Source organism: Paramisgurnus dabryanus, chromosome 1 (assembly GCF_030506205.2).
Source record: "Paramisgurnus dabryanus chromosome 1, PD_genome_1.1, whole genome shotgun sequence".
NCBI classification, from domain to species: Eukaryota; Metazoa; Chordata; class Actinopteri; order Cypriniformes; family Cobitidae; genus Paramisgurnus; species Paramisgurnus dabryanus.
This window is the reverse complement of record NC_133337.1, coordinates 12,686,781-12,705,567: the sequence shown is the minus strand read 5'-3', so window position 1 is coordinate 12,705,567 and position 18,787 is coordinate 12,686,781. Positions and strand designations below refer to the sequence as shown.

Genomic DNA, 18,787 nt, shown 5'->3' with positions numbered 1-18,787 from the left:
GCAGTGTTTGCCAGTAAAAGTCTCCGCACGCACTGCGCGCTTTCTATTTGGAAACTTTTAGAAAGGATTCGGTATAAACTCATCACCTGCATGTCGGCACTGCTGAATATTTCCTCACCGATGCTATGGTTACCTTTATTACGGTATGTGTTTTTCTTTTGCGCTAGTTTGCTGTTTTCATGTATCATTTGCTGGGAATCTGGAGGGCTTTTGGCACGGTTGCGCGTTTGCGCTTGTTCTCCTGAATTTTTCACGCGCTCTTTATCATTGTGAAGTTACTCCATTTACTGCGTTTTCGTTAAACAGTGTTTTCCTGCAAAATAATCACTCCAGTTGGAATCGTATGTGAAACAAAGTTTTAGTGTTAAACTTGTTTGTGGCACTGAAACTCTCGGTGTGTATTTGGGAAGAATGTGAACTGCTATGCGCCTCGGGCTGAATTGAAAACCAGTACGGGCAAATTCAGTTCTTACCTTTCACAGTAGTGCTCTTCTTCTTTTATCCACAAAACAATAGATTGCCAAAAAAAAACTTTCTTTTCTCCTCCAGCAGTCTTATAATGCAATTCTTTACCTTTCACTAACTATATAAAGTATCATGTATGTGACTGTCTAGCTATCCAGAACTTTTATCTATGTAACTTTATCTATATACAGTATGCATGTTGTAACTGTAACTGCCTTTCCAAGAGGTAAAAATATACAAAATTATAAATCTGTGTTTAATGTCAATGATAGAGCAAAGTAATATCGATGCTAAAATATACCAGTTGTACAAGCTTTGAAGTGTATCAGTTTCAAATGTTACTCTCTTTTTTAACTTTCAAATCCACCAATGGTTTAAAACATTTCAACACTGTCTGAGACCGACAATCCCTAAAATAGCTAATCCTCATAATCCACAAAACCCTCAGAGTTTTTCTATTGATTCGAACTTGTTTCATGTTGTGCTTTCAGCTCATCTGGAAGTTGCAGGCTTGTTTTCCCACTTGTGTATTAAATGGCAGTCTCTTCTCCAGTCTGTTTCTGCTTACATTACCCTGCTGTGTGTGAACAGGGAAGTCTTGTGCAGACATGCTTCTGAATCAGGCGTCTGTCAAAGAAAAGATCTGACACGAGGCATCCACCAACAAAGAGACTAAAGGGTTAATTCACATTTTAGATTTTGTGGTGAATGTCTAAAAAGAAACATGGGGCATGACTTTAGGGAACCATCTGAAGATGTTTATTTAGCATTGACAAAATGTTCTCATTTGTAAGTCGCTTGGATAAAAGCGTCTGCTAAATGAATAAATGTAGTCACTAAAGAAGTTGGTAGTAAGAATAATTAACAAAAGAGACTAAAAAGGTGAAAAGATTGTTTTCACATGACTCTTAAAAGCTGACATTTCCTTAACTGCATTTTCTAATTCTGCAATGGCCTTAAATTTAGAGCGAGGGATTTTATATGATCTATATGCAGAATGCAAGCTTAATCAGACCCATAGACATCACACAGATCACATACAATAGCTGTTTAGTCCACTAACAGGATAATCAATTCACTTATGTGATTTTCTCATCGGTTAAATGCTGCTTTGATGTGGTCCTGTGTATGTACAGTGGTTAATGTATGTAATGTAATCTGCACAGGAGGGCTAAAAACTGTGGGTTTAATATTGGGGAGCAGTTTGATCAGTCCTGGGTAGCTCTGCCACAGTACAGTTTGACTGATTGAAAAAGCAATACATGTTGGCTGGAAATTCAAGCTCTATTAAGGGGTCTCATCAACTTTATCATGGGTCACTCAAAACCAAATGCTATCTCATTCTTTTTTTGGTCACTAACTGTGGGAAATTTACAAGTGTGACCATATATGGTGCTCAATGATCCTCTCAGTATAGAATAACATGCATTTAAAAATATGCACATTATGGTCTGAATCACTCGTGATTAATACATTATCTTTTTTAAATCTGTATTAACATGCACTAGTTAGCATGTTAAGTTAGCACGCTACAGACTCACAGCTGCCCTACACTGCACAGACAGACCAATCGCATAATTGACAGATGGCAGACAGGCCTAAATACATGATTTATTAGGGCTACGTTCAAAGATGTGGAGCATTTCTTAGTAACTTGTCTTATAGTAGCCCTTCATTTTCACATAATTTGTAATAACAATCTCTCTTGTCACGTTTAGCTGTGCAATATATCACCACATTGCATTGAAGTGACTGAAAACAGGGATGCATGACACACTGGGTATTTTTAATATGAAACTTATGCAGTGTTGCCGTTCTGGCTAGAATAGCAAGTCCTGTAGCTTTTAGTCTTACTTTTGTGAAGTTTTTTAGTGAAGTTTTTTTAGAGGTTGTGTAGTGAGAGAAACCATTAGTATGTATGTTTATTCCTAATAGAGATATCATTTTTCATTGGCTCCTTATTAAACCAGCTTTATTAGACAAACCCTAAAAATACTAATATAACAAATCATTATATGACATTTCAAAGGCAATAAATAGTAATATTTTGTAGTTCCTGTGCAGAAAGTTGCTACTTAAAAGCGACACAGGTCTCCAAAACCAAAGGTAAAATATTATTGAAATATACAGTGAGCAGTTTGGATTCAGCTTATTCTTGTGTGCCTTAACATGCCCAGAATACTTCATTTATCTTATTTTCTGAGTGTTTTCCACTGCCAAGTGGTTTTCCACTTTAAAAACAAACATTCTAAACTTGAATGATTTAACATCAATCTAACATTAAATATCAAGCATCTGAGTAGGAAATGACTAAGCTCTGTAGTTTGTTTGCTTGACAGTGTTCCTGTTGACTGCCAAAGCCCCATCTATCAGTTTACATCAAAACAACCATCTAACTCGATCATGTTACGAACTCCAAGTTGTGTTAATTACACTAACTGCCATGTTTGCCACTGATGTTTCAGTACAGAGTGAGCACATTCTGTATTTGTTTGGCTATAAAAGATTGCCTAGTCACAAATCATCATCATATTTTATGCTAAAATTAAATAGAAAATGAAAACAAAATGAAATATTCTAAGGCTTGTGTTGTGGCCCCAAGATCCAAAAAGTTTTCTCGCTACTGTAGTTGTGATGGTACAAATGATTTTTTGTTAGACGATGCAATGTAATAACAGTTACTGATAATAACAGTTACTGATCTTTCTTAAAGAATTTAGATTATGCTTGGCTTGTCACGGCTCCATAGCACAGACAACAGCTTAGCCCTATACAGAGGACAGTTGAGAGTGTTGTTGTATTTGGTTACACTTAAAATATAAAAATTCAAGGCACTGGCTGATATTCAGAACTTACCAGAAACACATGTGTTGAGTCCAGCTGCCAGGAAGCGCAAACAGCTGTGATGTGTCCTCTACACTGAACACAACACGTTTATTGAATGACACAGCCATAAGGCAACAGGCCGTACTAACTTACACATCTTTTACTTGAGGTCACCTGTGATTAGATCGAACTGCTTCCAGGATCTTCTTTTGAATCTATTCCTGTCTGAATCCATCTAAAACTCAAATTAAGATTACTGCTTTACATTCTTCTAATTATATACACTAAATAAATACATATTCAAGTTATCTAACAGCCATATGGGACTACAGTACAAGTACATTACTGCATTTGCTAGATTGCACTGGCAGAAAGAAAGGTACATAAGTTGTCACTCAGGTACCCTTTATAACGGTACATTTGAGGCACCAAAATCTACCCTTTAGGTAGAAAGGTGTACGTTTTGAAAGGGTAATGGCCCAGTGACAGCTTTTGTATCTTTGTTTTTAAAGTGTGCACAACAAATGAGCATTTGCTTTTGATGGATGTTTCAGCAACGCAGGTTATGCATCTGGGTGTTACAACCCTCTTCAGTCCTGTGATGTGTGACAAGATGTGTGAGTCCAACAGATGGAAGTTGGTGTATTGTGCTGGTCAGAGATGGAAAAGGTCCAGATAGGGGGTCTATTTCTGCTCTTAAGGGTACATCTGGAGGCAATTGGACAGCATTAGGGTTTAGACGATCTTCTTTTAAAAGCCTGGGTGGATTTCTTTCTCTGGAATTTTGCCTCTTAAGCCATCCTGAGTCCATCAACTTGGGTACTGTAGCTCTCTAAAAACACAAGGAGAATATGTTCGGTCACAGTGTCATGCCCTTTTGATAGATGCTGCAGAACAGACTGCACGTAACAGAACAATTCTCTTAGAGACAACATCAGCTTGACAATACACGCTTTGCTTGTTCTTTGGAGATTATTGTTGTGCATTGTACAAGAGCATGTATAATACTGCCTAGAAGTGATGTCTGCCCCAGGACAATTGACGTCTTTGCCCTTTATTCAAACATATTAATAAATATTCATAGTTAGTGTGTTGTGTAGTGCTTGGCGTGTAAGCTGAAGCTCAGCATGAAAAGAATTTAAGGAGGTTTGGCAAAAACATGACATACGACACATGCACAAAGTTTACTGAGTCAAGGCCCATAAGAATGACTGCTGTAATCAAAAACAAAGGGGGACCAATTAAATATTAATAAAGGATTAAACTGGAGTAGGTGTATACGCTTTCTATGCTCTGTTTGCATATTAGAATAAAACCTACTGTATTTTCCCTGCTATTAAAGGGATAGTTCGGCCAAAAACGATATTAAACCCATGATTTACTCACCCCCAAGCTGTCCGAGTTGCATATGTAATGTAATGTTACGGGGTCCACCCATAGTCCACGACCTTCAAGTGCAAAAAGAGTGCGTCCAGCCTTCACAAATTAAATACAAACGGCTCCAGGATGATAAACAAAGGTCTTCTGAGGGTAATCCGCGCGGTGTTGTTGTAGAAATATCCATATTTAAAACTTAATTAACGAAAATAAATACCTTCCGGTAGCGCCACCATCTTAGTCGCGTCCGCATTCTGGATGTGAGCTTACGCAGCCTACGGAGGCTACTCTGCTGCTGCTCTGTGCCCCCGCCCTCTGAATTTGTCATACGTCACTAAGAAAAGTGCGTACACTACGCTAATACTCTCTCCTGATTACAGAGGAGTCTAAGATGGCGGATTTAATTTGTGAAGGATGGACGCACTTTTTTTGGACTTGAAGGTCGTGGACCCCGTAACATTACATTTAATCAACTGAAAGATCTAAAATATTTTCTTAAATATCCGAAAATGTGTTTGTCTGAAAAACGATGGACATATGCAACTCGGACAGCTTGGGGGTGAGTAATTCATGGGTTAAATATCGTTTTTGGCCGAACTATCCCTTTAATATTTGATACTTTCCACGAACCTGTGTGGTCATTTAAAAGCTATTATTGTGACATCACTTTTGTCCATTACTGTATACTTTATCATTATTTTGATAGTATTGTTTATCTTCTGACATATCCACATGGTAAATATGTTTAAATCATAAATGTAAATGTATCTCAACAAACCTCCCCCCATGTGTTTGAAGTGTACCATTAAAAATAAAAGTGCCTTACGATGCCATAGAACCATTTTTGGCTGAATAGTTCCATAGAGAACCTTTAACATCCACAGAATTTTCTAAGGTTCTGAGAATTGTTCACTGAATGTTACTAAAATGGTATCGCTGTGAAGAACCATTTAAGCATGTTTATTTTGAAGTGTCTGTTGGCTAAAGGCAATGACTGACTGTAGATTGCATTGCTATCTGCTGTAGTTGAACACATGGCACTTGCATATGCTCGAGGTATAATGCTCCTCTCGAGATTACGAACCCAGTCTGACAGATAATAAGGCCCTGAGGAATTGTCAACTTATCTACTCTTACCAGTAAAGGTTGCTGTGTCCTCCTCTACATTCCATTTGATCACAAATTAGACAGCTTCAGATTTATTTCAATGAACATGCACTATATCTTTGACAGTGAAAACCAATAGGGAGATATTTTGTGTAAATAGTCAAAAGGTCAATTCATGCTAAAACGGATCTGTGCGTGTTGATCTGAAACTCTAGCATATCTTTCATCTACTCTGCGAGACATTCGAGATGTGTGGCTAAACTGTGAGTTTATTGGCTAATGAATGGTGTGAAGTCCGTTGCTAATCTGGGAGCAATCCTCTAAGAGTTTAAAGCTCAGGGGGTTATAAGCCTTCTTGTTCAGTCTTAGATGATGTGTTGTTGGTGAAGGTCTCGGTGCTGAGGACACGACGCGGTGCGGTGAAAGATTATCATCATGAATATGTTACCAGTTCAGGTGCACGATTTAGTGTTAACTTTAACTATATACCAGCCATTTACAAGCAAAAAATATCATTCATTACATTAAATCATGAGGACCGTTTGAAAGGAGGAAATGTTTACCAGGAAAAGATTGCAGGGAAAAAGTTTCTTGATTCATACTAATAAATCCAGTTTTGATTCAGACCTCTGGTGAGCTTTTGAAATAACTTTCCTGGTCTATCTAAAATGAAGGAACCCGTGGGGATTAATGGCAAGGTGAATGGAGAGCTTTGCATTGAGTGCCCTAAACCAGTTAAAGGAGATCAGGCACAAGATTTTAACGCCTAATGCTCCTGTGTCCTGGAATGAGGGTTCACTGAAACTGCACCTTTAAGTAATTTAATTCACCAATGACAAGGTTAACTCATACTTTGACATCACAAGACCGGTTATATAAAATCTTATCTTTATCAGTAATTCTTATTTGCTTAGATCACACTGATTGTAAGGCACAGATTTTGTGAGAGTCAGTTGTGTTAAGATGAAAGGAATTTCTTCGTGTATTCTTTGATGATGTAATTGACTTCTCTAGAGCGATGCACTTATGAGCTCCTCAACAATGCTTCTCTGTATTCGAGAGCATCCAGAAAACATTTAGTAACGGAGGTTGTTGAGTTTTAATTTAATTCACCACGTCCGATTTGGCTCTGTTGGTGCTGAGGAGGAGCAGCTTTAGAGTAATAACAGGTCCCAGGGTGAATAAGGAACAATATCTCTCTGATCTCCAGAAGATCAGTCCACTCCTAAAGCAATTCTCAGTTTCCCCCAACCCGACATACATGTGACGGCCTAAAATATCTTGTATGTGTTATTGGTTACATAATTCAAATGGCTCAAAGTCATTTTAGACGTGCCATACATGGTGATGATAACACCACTGGTGACAGTTTGAAACAATGAACTTTTAGCACAGACAAAAATACCAGGCATCCACGTTGAAATGGGTAACACAGTGTTTGCCAAAGTGTAAGATACTACATAAATGTATTATTTAAATCTAGTTGTACTTTCGCCATTTTGAAATCATTTAATGTACACAGACAACCCCCTTCCTTTTTTGACCCAATCTAAATGGAATACGGTGTTTACAAATTAAAGCTTTCTGAATAAAGCAACCTAGAGTTCATTAGCTGGCCTATCAGCTGAGCAGGCCAATCACACAAACATGTTAAAACAGAATAAAAAATAAAAGTCTCCTAAAAATAAAGATGCATCACTATCCCATAGAACAGTGGTTCTCAACTCCAGTCCTCTGGCCCCCTCCCAGAATGTTTTTGATGTCTCCTTATAGGAAACACCTGATTCCACTCATCAGGGTCCTTCCAGAATGTCTGAAACATTTCCTTAATTAACACACTAACAAGCTGATGAACCGAATCAGGTGTTTTATAAAAGGAGACATCTAAAATGTTCTGGGAGGGGGGCAGAGGACTGGAGTTGAGAATCACTGCCATAGAAGAACCAATTAACTTTTAAAGAAACTTTAACATTGAAAGCACCTTTCTGTTTTCCAAAAGATTCTTTGCGATGAAAAAATTGGGCATGCCTGAATTTAAAAGAGTCACCAACATACTTTTGAGTAAATTGATAAAAAAGGTCTTATTTTACAGAAAACTTTGTGCTCCACAACTTATTAATTTATTTATTTTAATTTGATGATGCCGTTTTGGACCCGCCAGCGGGTCCGCAGAGTTTATGGGTTAAAATGTATGAAAGTATGAAAGAAATGGTCCTTTAAAGGAACTTTGGCTAAAAGGTTCTTTGTGGAACCACAAATAGTTCTTCTATGTCATTGCTCTGAAGAACCATTTAAGCCTCAACCTTTAAAAGTGTATCGGGCCCCTTTAAACAGTCTGGTAAGATTTGGCTACAAGGTTGTGTGCGGAACCGCAGCTAGGGAAATGATCAAAGTCATTCATCGTTTAAACACATCTGCTTACTTTCAATTTGGGTCAGACAGATTAACAGCAGTAGTTTCTATCGCAGGGTACTGCAGGTGGGCATATTGCAGTCGCTTCAATGGAAATTTTGTCCAATAACAAACTAAATGTAGTATGTCCTGTTTAAGCATAAATACTGTACATGCTTCCTGGACCGGAGTATTTCAAGGCCTTGAAATTTGTGAAAGAGGTCAACTATGCGATTGAACACTATAGTGAGGTTTTGATTTATGTTATTTAATATGGATAAAGTGAGAGAAAAGTAACTGTGGAGCCATCAAATATCCTGTGTAATTTTGTGACAATGTAAATAATATTTTATTTGTGTAATGTTTGTAATTATGTCTTAACCATTACCATATTTCCAACATAAGGACATTATAAAATATCTCCATGAATACCATACTTGTGTATACTGGAGTATATATGATCATTATTCAACAAATAATGTGAAATAAATACTTATTGTACATCTGATGGACATTTAGCATGAAGCATTACATCAACTAGACATGGAAGATATTTTGAGCACATTGTAATGCACCCCAGCTGCAGCAGAGAAAAGGTAAGTGAATGGCTTTGGCTCATTGCTTACCCATTTGTGATGTTAGAAGAAAACAGAAACTCCTTCACCACTGTCTGCCTTTCCAAAGACTAGCATTTCTAGCTGCTGTTCATCCAAGCAAAGACATACAGTATGCACATCTGTTCCTGTGAGACCAGAACTTTTGCATTTATGTAATGTGACAGACCTACACGGTAAACAAGTCAATTCAACCTTCTGTTTTAAGTTTTGACTTGTGATAAGTTGACATAATAAATAAATAAACAAGTAGAAATTGTTTAACTTCATTTGTTAAGTTAAAGTTTCATAAAAATAGCCGTAGAAGCATGTCGATTTGACATCTTATGTTACAGCGTAAGCACAACCTCAGTTTTTCAAGTGAGTTTAGATGTTGTGCTTTTGGAATGGTCCTTCACATTGATCAAACCCTAAACTGCTGTTAGTTTAGCAGCGGATCGCATTAGTGAATGCAGAGGGCTTGATAATGTGTGTGGTACATGAAGAAATACAGCTAAGTATTGGAGAGCAGTTAAGAGGATGTGAAGGATTATCTCTTCAAATATGGTCGAAAGAGAATCAAGCGTGTGTGTTTCTATCAGATTGTGTGTTGTGCTGCGAATCACATCGTAAGAGAGGCTGGATATTTAGGACTTACTAGTTGAAGTAACTTTTTAAGTTGATCCAACTTTTCCAGTGTACCGTGTTGCTCATTAGGGGTAATTTTACTGCTAATTGAAGAGAAACGCTTTAAAAAGCTTACAGGATGTACATTTCAAGTAATTTTCCATCATGCACTCACCTGAATAAGCTTATATGGGAACAATGACTTATGTATATTCTATTTTTTTGCATTTGTATACTTTGGCCCAGAGGCAAAGCATTTTATGATGCAAATCAGATCTGAAGGCTGAATTCAAAATTGTGGACAAGCAATACAAAGCAAAGGATGCGGTTTTCTGTTCTTAATTTAGGCATACATGGAAAGGTCACAAACAGAAACAAACTGAAGTAGTTCACTGCAAAAACATCTAAACATTATAACCAATCTGTAATCAATTCACATACACTCTCATGGGTTGCCTGTGTAGTTCTTACATTAACATGTATTAAAGAATTGAAGGTTTTCAAGCAACAGTATTTGCTCCAAAAACTTTGCTGATCCCATACAACACTGTTTTGTGTTAAAGACACCAAAAGAGAGAAAGGTTTTTGCACAAACTGTTTAATTTTAAGACTTTAAATTATTTTTCTACATATTATTGCACAGGTTTACTCGCTGAGACTTGCCCGTTTCCAACGATTTTTGTACTTGCACCCCTTACTGTAGCAACTTTATTATAAGAACTATTTTTGTTTGTGTGTGTGTCAATTTCAGTTTCAGAATAAATTTAACTTAACAGTTAGGCACGGAGGCTCGTGAACCCTTAACAGCTGGTCATTATACTCAGACGGTCATTAAAAAAGGGCAATAAAATATACACAGAGTTATTTTCCACAGCATCGCCTGTAAGGTGACTTTGTCGCATTGGCCCTCATTTGAAGCATTGAGTGAAATTGCAATCATCTCGTCAGCATCGTTCCTGCCAAAAAGCGAAATTAACAGTGCTTATAGACCAATAATGATGCCAGAATGATAAACCACCACTCCCGGGCGCCGGGGGTCACATTCACACTGGCATACATTTGTCCTGTCCGAGGTCTCATCTGTGGACTAACAGAAATGTTTATTCTTACTCAGTATGACTTTAATTTTCACTGAGTTAGTTACATTATTTAATGAAATTTAGATAAATAACTTCCAATGGATGACAAATGATAAAAGATAAGCATTTCTGCCAAACAAGCGGGCTTTGTATTCTTTTTTCGTCAACAATGTTTAATTTCAAAGCAATCATTTATGTAACAAACTGTCCCATGACATATAAATAGACCCCACTCATACATCCTAAACCCTGAGGAAATTACGTGTGGCTTTTAGAGGGTGAGACATGTGGTTTTAAAGAGATATAGGAGCATTTAGGGCAGATCATGGAGCAAAGTGGATATTTATTTTCATTTGCCATCAGCACTGGCCCAAATCTCCTGCCAAATGCCCTTTTTGATATAGCAGCTATACAGTGAGACCTGTCTGTCAGCATCACCTCTGTATTACAGTCTAAAACTGGTCTGATGCCATTTTCAAAAGTACACATTTGCACCTAAAGAGTTAATATTAGTACCTCAAAGGTATATTTAAATTAGTAGCAAATGTATATAGATGCGTACCTAAATGGTAAATATTTGAATCTTTTAAACAGTACTGCCCTAATGACAGCTTGGGAGCATTTTTTGACCATTTTTCTGACAGTGTAGCTCACATTCTGTGTAATATTCAAGACTCCATCTGATGGTTTCTCAGTGAGGCATGCATGTATAACCACAGCTCTTACTTTATTTAACTTGAGAATCTATTTCAGATGCCAATAACTTTTTCCAGGACATAAAGGCTAAATGGCCCTGCACGGCAATGTTCCCCATACTGCTGTTAACAGATGCATCTGTCTGTTCTGACGTCTCTAGAAATGGGCCACTTTTCCTGTAGTTCAATTTTATCATGTAACCTGCCACAGTTCATCCTTACAAAACCGTCTCTCTGCTTCACAGATCTTACAGGTGAATCTAGTGATGTCCATCCTGCTGTACGTGATGTTCCTCGCGTACCTCTATGGTATCTCGGCATCCACAATGAACAAGCAGCAGCCGACGCAGGATCCTATTAACAATCTGATCATAAAGCTCCTACAGGCTGACATCACCCGCAGCCGACAGAAGCAGGATGAGGGCGTCCCGGATGCACTTCAATCCAGCACCTCAAACACACCTGCAGGGATGGACTACAAGGACAGCTTTAGCTCAAGCATTTACCAGCCTGTGACGGACATCTCCGCAGAACTCTTGCGCCAGCATAAGAGATACAACTCGCCACGGGTGCTGCTGAGCGACCGGCCTCCTCTGCAGCCCCCTCCGCTCTACCTCATGGATGACTTTGTCAGTATCCAGGACGCCAGTGGCAGCAATAAGACCCGGCAGAAGCGCTACGCCGAGCACAAAAGCTACAGAGGGGAGCACTCGGTTTGCGATAGCCAGAGCCTGTGGGTGAACAATCGGACCACGGCCGTGGACATGTTCGGAATGCAGGTCACGGTTATGCGGTCATTCAATACAATCAAGCAATTCTTTTATGAGACAAAATGTGTAACATCCAAGCCCTATAAGAGCGGCTGCAGGGGGATCGATGGCAAGCACTGGAACTCGCAGTGCAAAACTACGCAGTCTTTTGTGCGCGCCCTCACTCAGTATAAATCTTCAGTGGGATGGCGCTGGATACGTATAGACAGTTCGTGTGTCTGCGCGCTCTCTCGCAAATCCCGCAGGACGTGAAAAATCACGAACGTGCAAACCAGACACGAACACATGTGCAGTATATTGCGCCAAGACACCACTATCTTTAAATTTGTCCCTGGGGGGCTGACCTGTAAATATATAAATTATTTAAATTATATTGAATGCACATAGTTTATATACAGTATGTCTATGTATGATGTATACAAATATTTATTTAAGTAATTTGCAAAGGTAAATCTTTAAAAAAGAGAGACAGAGACTTTTATAATCATGCAATGCCATCTGAGCTACAGGAGCACTGCATGAATCGATGTGCCTTGCTCAAATATCAGTCGGAGGACACATAACCTGGACCTTGGGAACAGTTGCAATGGAAAACAAAACCCTCAATATCATGCTAACTTCAGTATTGTTCATGAAAACCAGTTTTTCTGATACATGCTGCCAGAATAACTTCATGTCTGGGAAAACAACTGACAGCCTAGACATTGTTGTATTTTTATGGAAATATGTAAACACATTATATATGTATCAAAACTGCATGAAATACCTGAGAAATATATTTTTCTATCACTGATATTGTACACTATAAAAAACATGATGTTAGCGCGCATGACAAGACAAAAATGAAATTTACACAAACCACTGCATCACTGGAATATCAGTCACTATATATAGCGCACTATCCAATGACAATAAGGAGCTCGTCAATATAGACCAAAAACTAATGTTTAATATATAGTTCACAAATTAAGCTCTTGTGAGTCTGGGCAGTACTTTGTTATACACAGATAGTATACTGGCTTTGTGAAGGATTCTAGTGTTGACTTAATAGTTCACAATTCACTAATCATAGGCTGTTTAAACCATTTACAGCATGTCCATCGTCGCCTTTACAGTGTCTGACACATGCTAACAGCAGCAATGATGTGAACTAGTTACATGACAGTCTAGAAAGGGTCTTAAAATACAATTGGCTTCTAGATATCCATTGTGCGGCTTACTAGCGTTAAAGAAAATACTTTAACAAATGAAGACTCCTCCCTCTTTCCATACCCAAAAGCTCCACCCACCAAAGACCAAACTGACCACCACACCCACCAGCTATACGATTTCTGCTCATTCCAGTCAGACCAGCCTCTTTTCAGTCTTATAACTTAAACCAAAATAAGATCAACATGTAAACAAAAGGAGTACAAAAGGCCACTGCTAATGGCACAATAGTCTTACGTACTGTAGAGGTAAATCTGGCTTAAGACTATGAACATACATGCAGATCTGGGATTTGAAGAAGTAATCTCCCCCTTAAGAGGGTTTCCCTTGTGTCAGACTCATCTTAGGAGATAATCATTTTACCATTAGACTGCATGTATAAAAAACCCTTGCCATTATTTCCCACAGTTTATAAAAGACCTGATCTGAAGCTACGAGACCCCAAAGTACTAGGACTCCTGTTTAGTTATTTTAATAAGCCCTAAGCTGATTACTTTTAATTAAGCCATGTGCCAGTCTCTTAAACAAAACCTTATCATTTTGTAGTGGTCTACAACAACTTTTATAAACCCAAAACAACACATCTGTGATTAACAATATAGGTGTCAGGCAAGAGAAAGCCAGTTTGCGGTAAAATGAAGAATTTATTGACAAAGCCATGCGGGTCAAGTTTTTGGGGCTTGGATTCTGTTCATGCTAATCTTTGTGATGCTTAACCCGGGTCATCTCTGATTGGACAAACTGCCTAAGAGTCCCCATAAAGACGGTTCAGCAGTAACAACATAATCAAACGTCTTTTATGGAACAAACGTAACTTCCGGTAAACTATGCAAATAATCAATAAGTCGTTTTAGAGTAATTTATTTCTGATAACAAGCAAAATAAACAACAAATAGTTTACTTTACTTCAAAATATAGCTAAAGCGTATCAAAAACTACACTGAGCTAACGTTGCTGTGTAAAATGTGTACCATATAATGTATACAATATTAATTACAGATTGGGCACCAAACCATCCTTCACGTAGCGATGATCCATGATTGATGTCTCCCCTCATCTTTAGGAAACCAAAACATTTCTTATTTTCAACAAGGTATTTGTTCCAGAGTTCAGTTTAGCCACTAGTCAGACCATTGAACAAACAGAGACCATAAGTTAAGGTCTGCCCAGACAAGTAACCGCAACAACACACGTGCATCTGATTAAACCGTCTTTATAACCCAGAGTTTTTGAATAAAATGAATGAGATCTTATTTATCTCTCGGCGTATAAGACTATAGAGTAATATTCTACAACAAGGTTAATATGATTCAAACCCATAATGCATTAAGTAAAGTGCCAAGCCAAAATGTTCCCCCAAAAAGCCATTATAAAGTTTTATTAGCATCAAATCATTAACTGTAATGTAGCTATCAAAAATAAATTAGTTAGTGTTGTTTTAATGTTTGAAAAAACACACAATTGCATTTGAAAGTAAAAGTGCTGTTGAACTATGATTGTTTGAAATGAGCAAAGGTTTTGAAAGTCTTGTGATTGTCAGCCTCGATTCAAAGATGGTTAAGGATAGGGTGTGAAGTTTTGATTTTTGTGAATTTGGGCATGAGCTTGAAAAAGGACCATATACCTCCAAGGATATAATACACCTAATTTGTTTCTACATTCCATTTTATTTCTTCTATAATGCAGCTCTCCATAGAGAAATTGGATTTAAATCAAATTCAAAACATCCCCTGTTAGCAAGGATATGGCTGTGAATGGCCCCAAAGCATTGCCTTTACCATTTAACACATTCTTACACTGGAGTCTGCAAGTTGAGGATGACTTAACCATTTTACTCATTCCTGAAGATGTTCACTGAAACATTCCCACTTTTTGGTGACTTTATGTCCTGCTGGTGTCATGCATACTTGCTGCTTTAAGTCATTGTAACCTAACTTATAATGGGACATTTGCCATTGCTTAAACAAGAGGTCAAATGCTGTCTTTATGTTGACAAGGAAACTGTGCCAAAAACACATCAACTCTATTTAAAGGACTTTAAACATGAAAATTAATCTTCAGTATATCAAATTTCCAATTTTAGTAATGGAGCAAAGAGTTTGTTTGACTGTTACTGTTTAGAGAAGTCCTGTAGCATATTGTGGCTGCTGTGCCCATAACACATTGTTTGTATTTTTGTTAAGAGAATGATTTATCCGGTAATGGTTTCTAGAAATGTCTATTTTCTTGTTCTGATACTTGAGTAAGCACTGTTCATCTGACCTGCATCATTGTTTTCTCTTTTCACTGCAAGGGCCTGTGTGAGAATTGTCTGAATAAAGTTTTTTTTAATGGTTTTGGTGATTGTGTCCTTTTGTGAATGAAAATATATGCATGGGAATATTGTTGGTACAAACTGTGGGGAAAAAAGAATTTTAATCAAACACAGACTGCAAGAGAAGAATCAAAAACGGCGAAATGGCTCTGCATGGCAACGCTCACCATACTGCTGTTAACAGACGGTCTGTCTGTAATAACATCATTCATGTGCACTAGAAATGGGCCACTTTTCCTGTAGTTCAATTTGATCATGTAATTCATGTTCATTGATTTTGTTCACCACAGTTTATCCTTACAAAACTGTCTCTCTGCTTCACAGATCTTACAGGTGAATCTAGTGATGTCCATCCTGCTGTACGTGATGTTCATCGCGTACCTCTATGGCATCTCGGCATCGACAATGAAGAAGCAGCGGCCAACACAGGATCCTATTAACAATCTGATCATAAAGCTCCTGCAGGCTGACATAACCCGCAGCCGACAGAAGCAGGATGAGGGTGTCCCGGATTCACTTCAATCCAGCACCTCAAAGACACCTCCAGGGATGGACTACAAGGACAGCTTTAGCTCAAGCATTTACCAGCCTGTGACGGACATCTCCGCAGAACTCCTGCGCCAGCATAAGAGATACAACTCGCCACGGGTGCTGCTGAGCGACCGGCCTCCTCTGCAGCCCCCTCCGCTCTACCTCATGGATGACTTTGTCAGTATCCAGGATGCAAGTGGGACCAATAAGACCCGGCAGAAGCGCTACGTTGAACACAAGAGCTACAGAGGGGAGCACTCGGTTTGCGATAGCGAGAGCCTGTGGGTGAATGATCGGACCACGGCTGTGGACATGCTTGGACGGCAGGTCACGGTTATGCGGTCATTTAATACGATCAAGCAATTCTTTTACGAGACAAAATGTAGAACAGCCAAGCCCTATAAGAGCGGCTGCAGGGGGATTGATGGCAAACACTGGAACTCGCAGTGCAAAACTACGCAATCTTTTGTGCGCGCCCTCACTCAGCATGAATCTTTAGTGGGTTGGCGCTGGATACGTATAGACAGTTCGTGTGTCTGCGCGCTCTCCCGCAAACCCCACAGGACGTGAAAAATCATAAACGTGCAAACCAGACACGAACACACGTGCAGTATATTGCGCCAAGACACCACTATTTTTAAATTTGTCCCTGGGGGCTGTAAATATATAAATATAAATTATTTAAGTTATATGGATTACATTTAGTTTATACATGTCTATATATGATGTATACAAATATTTATTTAAGTCATTTGCAAAGGTAAATCTTTAAAAAAGAGAGACAGAGACTTTTATAATCATGCAATGCCACCTGAGCTACAGGAGCACTGCATGAATCGATGTGCCTTGCTCAAATATCAGTCGGAGGACACATAACCTGGACCTTGGGAACAGTTGCAATGGAAAACAAAACCCTCAATATCATGCTAACTTCAGTATTGTTCATGAAAACCAGTTTTTCTACTGATACTTGCTGCCAGTATAACTTCATGTCTGGGAAAACAACTGACAGCCTAGACATTGTTGTATTTTTATGGAAATATGTAAACACAGTATATATGTATGAAAACTGCATGAAATACCTAAGAAATATATATTTTTCTATCACTGATATTGTACACTATGAAAACGTGATGTTAGCGATGTGCACATGACAAGACAAAAATGAAATTTACACAAACCACTGCATCACTGGAATATCAGTCACTATATATAGCGCACTATCCAATGACAATAAGGAGCTCATTAATATAGGCCAAAAACTAGTGTAAAATATATAGTTCAGTGTTTCACAAATTAAGCTCTTGTGACTCTGGGCAGTACTTTGTTATACACAGACTGGCTTTGTAAAAGTTTGTAGTAGTCTAGTGTTGACTTAATAGTTCACAATTCACTCATCTTAGGCTGTTTAAACAATTTACAGCATGTCCATCGTCGCCTTTACAGTGTCTGACATGTGCTAACATATCAGCAATGATGTGAATAAGTCAAATTATGGTCTATAAATACAAAGCAGGGAAGAGAGGAAACAATGCCCAGAATTACCACATAAAGGTCTTGTGGCTGAACAATTGTGCTGCTTAGTAGCCTAAAAGAAAATACAAATAAAGACTCCTCCCTCTTTCCATACCCAAAAGCTCCACCCACCAGAGACCAAACTGACCACCACACCCACCAGCTATACGATTTCTGCTCATTCCAGTCAGACCAGCCTCTTTTCAGTCTTATAACTTAAACCAAAATAAGATCATCATGTAAACAAAAGGAGTACAAAAGGGCCACTGCTAATGGCACAATAGTCTTACGTACTGTAGAGGTAAATCTGGCTTAAGACTATGTACATACATGCAGAGCTGGGATTTGAAGACGTAATCTCCCCCTTAAGAGGGTTTCCCTTGTGTCAGACTCATCTTAGGAGATAATCATTTTACCATTAGACTGCATGTATAAAAAACCCTTGCCATTATTTCCCACAGTTTATAAAAGACCTGATCCGAAGCTACGAGACCCCAAAGTACAAGGACTCATGTTCAGTTATTTTAATAAGCCCTAAGCTGATTACTTTTAATTAAGCCATGTGCCAGTCTCTTAAACAAACCCTTATCATTTTGTAGTGGTGTACAACAACTTTTATAAACCCAAAACAACACATCTGTGATTAACAATATAGGTGTCAGGCAAGAGAAAGCCAGTTTGCGGTAAAATGAAGAATTTATTGACAAAGCCATGCGGGTCAAGTTTTTGGGGCTTGGATTCTGTTCATGCTAATCTTTGTGATGCTTAACCCAGGTCATCTCTGATTGGACAAACTGCCTAAGAGTCCCCATAACTGCATGTATAAAAAACCCTTGTCATTTTTTCTCACAGTTTGTTTAAGACCAATGCAACAAGCAATAAGACCCCAACGTACTAGGACTTCTGTTCAGTTATTTTAAAAAGCCCTAAGCTAATTACTTTTAATTAAACCATGTGACATCTTTGTGATGCCCAACCCAGACCTTTGATTGGACAAGCTGCCTAAGAGTTCCCATATATAATCCAAAGTTTTTAATAAATGGGATTGGTGATATAATAATTTACTGATCTTATTTATCTCTCGGCATATAAGACTACAGAGTGATATTCTACAGTAAGGTTAATATGATTCAAAACCATTACTGCATTAAGTGAAGTGCCAAGCCAGAATGTTACCCCATTATAAAGTTTTATTAGCATCCAATCATTAACTGTAATGTGGCTATCAAAAATAAATAGTTTAGTGTTGTTTTACTCTTTGACAGAGTCGCATTTGAAAGTAAAAGTG

The 18,787-nt window shown here is 38.3% G+C and overlaps 2 protein-coding genes across 2 annotated transcripts; both read left to right on the top strand.

The window, feature by feature from the left end:
- The first annotated feature begins 5 nt into the window (after window positions 1-5).
- LOC135746966 (neurotrophin-3-like) lies at window positions 6-15,474 on the top strand. Its single transcript, XM_065265613.2, has 2 exons — window positions 6-143; window positions 11,406-15,474. The coding sequence occupies exons 1-2, from the start codon at window positions 126-128 to the stop codon at window positions 12,180-12,182; spliced, it is 795 nt and encodes a 264-aa protein (XP_065121685.1). The 5' UTR covers window positions 6-125; the 3' UTR covers window positions 12,183-15,474.
- Window positions 45-17,076, top strand: LOC135746967 (neurotrophin-3-like). Its single transcript, XM_065265615.1, has 2 exons — window positions 45-143; window positions 15,778-17,076. Exons 1-2 carry the CDS (start codon window positions 126-128, stop codon window positions 16,552-16,554), a joined length of 795 nt encoding a protein of 264 aa, XP_065121687.1. The 5' UTR covers window positions 45-125; the 3' UTR covers window positions 16,555-17,076.
- Window positions 17,077-18,787: the final 1,711 nt, after the last annotated feature.